Source organism: Morone saxatilis, unplaced genomic scaffold, assembly GCF_004916995.1.
Source record: "Morone saxatilis isolate NCDOM2014 unplaced genomic scaffold, NCSU_SB_2.0 Contig20, whole genome shotgun sequence".
NCBI lineage: Eukaryota > Metazoa > Chordata > Actinopteri > Moronidae > Morone > Morone saxatilis.
The window spans coordinates 14,379,287-14,384,282 of record NW_023339763.1 but is presented as its reverse complement, the minus strand read 5'-3'; the positions used below and the strand labels follow the sequence as shown (position 1 = coordinate 14,384,282).

Genomic DNA, 4,996 nt, shown 5'->3' with positions numbered 1-4,996 from the left:
GCACAGAGAAGAGGTCAGCTTGCTGGGCTTTTCCAACAATCAAAAGAGCTTTTGACATACAGTACTTGTTGAAAGTATTGTGTAACTAATGATGATGTTATTGAAAAATGTACAGCAAGTATAAGTGAGGTTTTAGCTGAGCTCTGAGGAGACTATATTGAGTGGCAGCAGTGTAATGGTTATACAAGAGTCACCAGCCTGACTTTGAAATATGTTTCCCCAGCTGGGAAATGTGTACTGGAGGGGTGGACAAGAACAAGACTTATTCAACCCCTGTAACAACTACCCTGTAATCAACATGTTTTAGATAAAGCATTTAAAGAGTATTTTCAATATGATTTAGTATTCACTTTAATGTCAAGATATTTAACTGTTATACTGCAGGTTTTCCCAATTTCCCGAGAGTTCGATTTGATTATATACTTCTATCTTAACAAGTCCACCATATTTTTATTTTATTTTATTTGTGCGATGTCTCAAGTAAGTCTCCAGTGTTTTAAAAATCTACAATAGAAATGCTATTAAAAACTATAGTTACATTCATCAAGGCAGCAAGGTGTTTCTAATGTCTTCTTGAAAACAGCGAGAGCCAAAGAGGAATCTCTTTTAGGATCTGATCTCAGGGTTGAGCGGGGGCACATCTGGTTCCAGATGCAGAACACTTACCCATTCAGCTCAACCAAAACAATATCTGGTAATGATACTTGTAAAAGTTTGCCCAAAAGAAAAATACAGTGATGATGACGGTACAGGGTGTGTTTGTGTTTTTGAATGCAGCCTGTTGAGAAAAGAAAGAGACTTGATGAATCACTGTCCTCTGAAATTCTCTGAAACAACTACACAATTGATTATTGCAACACGTGTGCTTACGTGTGTATCTGTAAAGAATATAGTGAATGCTGTACTCTTCTGTATCCTATAAGTGTATCGCTCCACAGGTCTACTGTTGCCATTGTCTCTGTCTTTCTGTAAGTCGGTACATGTGTGCATATATGTGTGTTTGTGTTGTCTTTCCATCGTATCATCTTTGAAATGCCAGCCACAGATACAAAGCGTGTCATTTTGCAGTTACATAAACTTCTGATGTATAGCTATGACACAGGTGCTACTCTTGCTTCAACACCAAAACCAGATTCATGAAATGGATTATATTCTGCCAGATAAATGACAGCCAAAGTGTGTTTGTGGTCATTCTATACATTTTGTTAATTAAGATACTATACAGCAACAGAGGCCATTTCTCACTTCATCATTAATCAGTGAGTGGTGCGTCAACTTATATCATGTTGCTTTTATTCACCCCAATGAGCTGATTTGTTACTGCAGAGATTTTTTAAAAAACAGATTAGCCAGTTGCCAAACATTAGCCGAGGAGGAGGATCTGCAGTGTAAATGAGATACAAATGTGAAAACGTGCCTCACAATTTTAGCATCGGCAGACATTTCAATTTCATTTGCAAGCTTGGTGAACATTACTGGAAATTAAGCAAGAAATGTGTGAGCACAGTAATAACAAACGTGGGGGTGGATGTGTAGCTGTGCTGAAATTCAAATTTTACACTAGTCATGGTGAAGCATGCAGGTCTATTTGCTGAGGCTGGACATTTAAAAATGAAATATATTCTTAGTGAACTAGCGGCAAACTGTACAGCATGTTAGTGGAGCAGGTTGTATTCTTCTAATCAAAGTTTCTCATTCTGTTGCAATTGTAAAGCAGTTGAAATAATTATAATATTGGTATAGATATTTGACTGTAAATGTTTATCCTCTGTAAGCTACAAGACATGAAAAATATATGATGAAAATATGATGTCTTTAGCTACACAGTCAAATGGTGGGGGAATGACACAAATAAAAATAAAAAACTACACAACAATAGAAATAGAAGGCTTTTAAGATACAAGTTGCACAAGTTACACAATTGTATTGTTTCTTCGATTGCACCATACAAGCTTGACATTAAAGATAAAAATGTCTCTCATTTTACAAGTGAGCATTGTAGTAATGTTAAATATCCCATTACAAAACCTCTTTCTCCCTATAGAAAATGTAAAAAGTACAGCCACACATCTTTAAAATAGTACTGATAAAACTGGAGAAGAGTAACACAGAGCTGGATTATTTGGCAGCAACTGTCTAACTTGATCCACTGGGAGCGACAGACGAGGCATTTGGCACTGTCATTGGTCCACAACAGGTCGCACTGAGGCTCCTGCCAGGTGGCAGAGGGAGACATACATTGCATTGTGACAAATAAACAACCCTACACTATTCCCAGGGAAAGGGGACAGCAAGATTTCACCCCATTATGCCATCCCATGCCCATTCTCTCCTGAACCACATGTGTGTGTGCATGTCATCAAACTCAAACTGTCTCATAAGCATTGAAAGTACTGTCAATGGTAAGTAAACAATATTGTGTTGTACATGGTTTGTGAATTGGACTCCAATTGTCCACATGTTACACAAAGTGGAACGCGTCAACAACAAGTTTATACATGTGATAGTCATCAATTCCCTGGTAAATACAAATACATTGCAATCAATTGCTTTGGAATTAATTCCCACAAAGAGTGTTTACAGTACTGCAGCATCCAAAAATAAAAGAAAACCATTACATTCAAGCATTTCCATTGCTGTGCTTTGCTTTGCTTTGGGAGTGATAGCAACATTGTGAACTTTATCATTTCTTCATGGCTTCAAAGAGCCATCTTTTGAGTTCTCCATCCCATTAACACTGGCTGAGACTCCAAGTTAGACGTCCGACATTGTCCAGTGTGGCTTTATTTGAATAACAGGGATGCGTGAAGCTGGGTGGGCATCTGTGCATCAGTGCTCGAGGATTACCTGACAGTGGGTGTGGTCGTAAGACGCAAGTGGTTAGGCTTGGTAGGGAGGGGTGGCTTGATGCCGCGGGGTGGGGTCTGCGTGGGGGTCGTAGTGCTTTCAGCGCTAAAGGTTTTCATCAGCTGAGCCACCCGGCCACGCCCTGCACAGGTTGGGGCATTCCCTGATGACCCTGCCTCCCCCGAGGCAGCCCTCCGAGACGCTTCTGACGCACCAATATCTGCAAAGAGAGAGGGTCAGATTTCCTTAAGAGCTTTAACAACCGGACTGCCATATAGAGAGGTGTGACTGATTTTAATCCTTAATTTTTAGGTTTTAAACAAACAGTTTTGAGTATATATTGTGAGTATATCAAATGTATATTACATTATATAATATATTTAAATTAAAAGCAATACTAAAAATATAATTTACAACATATTTAATACTTAATATAGATAAACAGATTTAAACTTTTATTTGTAACTTTGTTGTTATTGAGGTGTATTATACGACCCTTACAGTTGTTTTAACTGTTGCCATTAAAACTGTATAAAGATCTTAAAATAAACGTTGCATTGTCTCTTCCTGTTTTACTGTAAACTGCAGCGGTCAGTGTCCTTTCCTGTTGCAGCAGGAAACACCTTTATGGGAGCATGTGAACATGAAAACCCAGTGAAAAATCAGTTTACATTGATGTCTTCTTTATTTTACTTATTATTACTGAGAAAAATCAGTAAAAAACCATAAACAATGACAGTTACACATACAGCATGAACATGCACATTGTTGCAAAAGCACGACTCTAGTCTTCCCACATTACTTGATCATTTCCCCTCTCCAAATACTGCGCCTACATTTTTCTTCACTGTTTTCTACCTTTTTTCACCCTCTTTTTTCATCCGCCTCCCTTTATCCCACTCTGGCTGAGCAGAGGTCATCCTCAGTGGAAGTGTAGTAGGGACACAGCTGAGTGTAGTTGGTGTGTGTGTGCGCTTGCTGAGGTACTGTGTTTGGAAGAGGGTGTAATTGAGGGAGGAATGGAGGGAACAGGAGTAACGGAGGGGAGGGAGGGCCACAGGGACAGCAATGGAGAGCAGACAGACGCTGCTCAGACACCAGAAGGCTTGAGGAGCCACATATTTTTAGCGTCATCCCCGGGGGACAGAGATATGTGAGAGCGCCCGCGTGCACGACTACAGGCGCACACAAGCACACAAGCTCTCACACACACACACACACACAAAATAAAGTCAAAACATGCACAAGCATACACACAGTTTCTAGCAGTTGAATTTCAAAAGACACACGCACATTCTCATGTTACATTCAGGTCTGTGCATGCTCACACACACACACATAAACACAAACACGCACCTTTACACAGCCCTCCTGCTCATGGATTCAGTCACGCATGCAGCCATCTCTGACTAACACCACAGCACAGCACAGAGTCTCTCTCACACACACACACAGAGGTGAGGTACAGCCAAAACCACATAGGCACTCCTGGGGCCAGGAAACCTTTAAAGCTCTTGATGTCTTGCAGGCATGAAAAGGAGGGACCTAAAGTAGCCTTTAAGGTTGTGTTATTGTTTATTGTTGTTTACTCTCCTTTCTCTCCTTCGCCCTCACTCTCTCTCGCCTCTCTCCCCGTGCTCTAACGCCTCCCTCCACCCTCCTCTTCATCTCTTCCTCTCCCCCTGTCTTGCCCTGCCTTCCTCTGCCCCCTGACCCGCGGTTCCTGTGTTAATGTCCTCTCGCCGCGCTGCGTGGGCTTGCCTCTGATTGTCTCGTTGTGTTGTGTGGTCACCACGGAAACCTTGGATAGGCTCCAGCAATTGAGGCTGACACACATTCAGGCACGCACCGAGCGCACACGCAGACACACACACACACTCAGACACACACAGATGCACACAAACACAGGCACATACACACTCATGGTCAGAGAGTTTTTTGAGCTCAGAGCCTCGGTGCAGGTCTGAGTGGAATGCTTAATAGAGAGACAGAAAGATAGAAAGAGAAGGATACGGAACATTGGTGTTGTGGACATGAACTGTTGTGAAGAAATCTTACAATAATACACATTAAATACATACATATATATATATGTATATATATATACATACATATATACATATGTATATATATATACATACATATATAT

The 4,996-nt window shown here is 40.8% G+C and overlaps 1 protein-coding gene across 2 annotated transcripts in view; it reads right to left on the bottom strand.

Annotated features, from left to right (window-relative positions):
• Positions 1–1,876: 1,876 nt before the first annotated feature.
• zgc:100829 (uncharacterized protein LOC445149 homolog) overlaps positions 1,877–4,996 on the bottom strand; it is a 15,133-nt gene continuing 12,013 nt past the window's right edge. For both annotated transcript variants that reach the window (XM_035666696.1, XM_035666697.1), the window contains exon 8: positions 1,877–3,067. In XM_035666696.1, the coding sequence (XP_035522589.1) occupies positions 2,844–3,067 (224 nt within the window). In that variant the 3' untranslated portion in view covers positions 1,877–2,843. The remainder of the gene's footprint in view (positions 3,068–4,996) is intronic.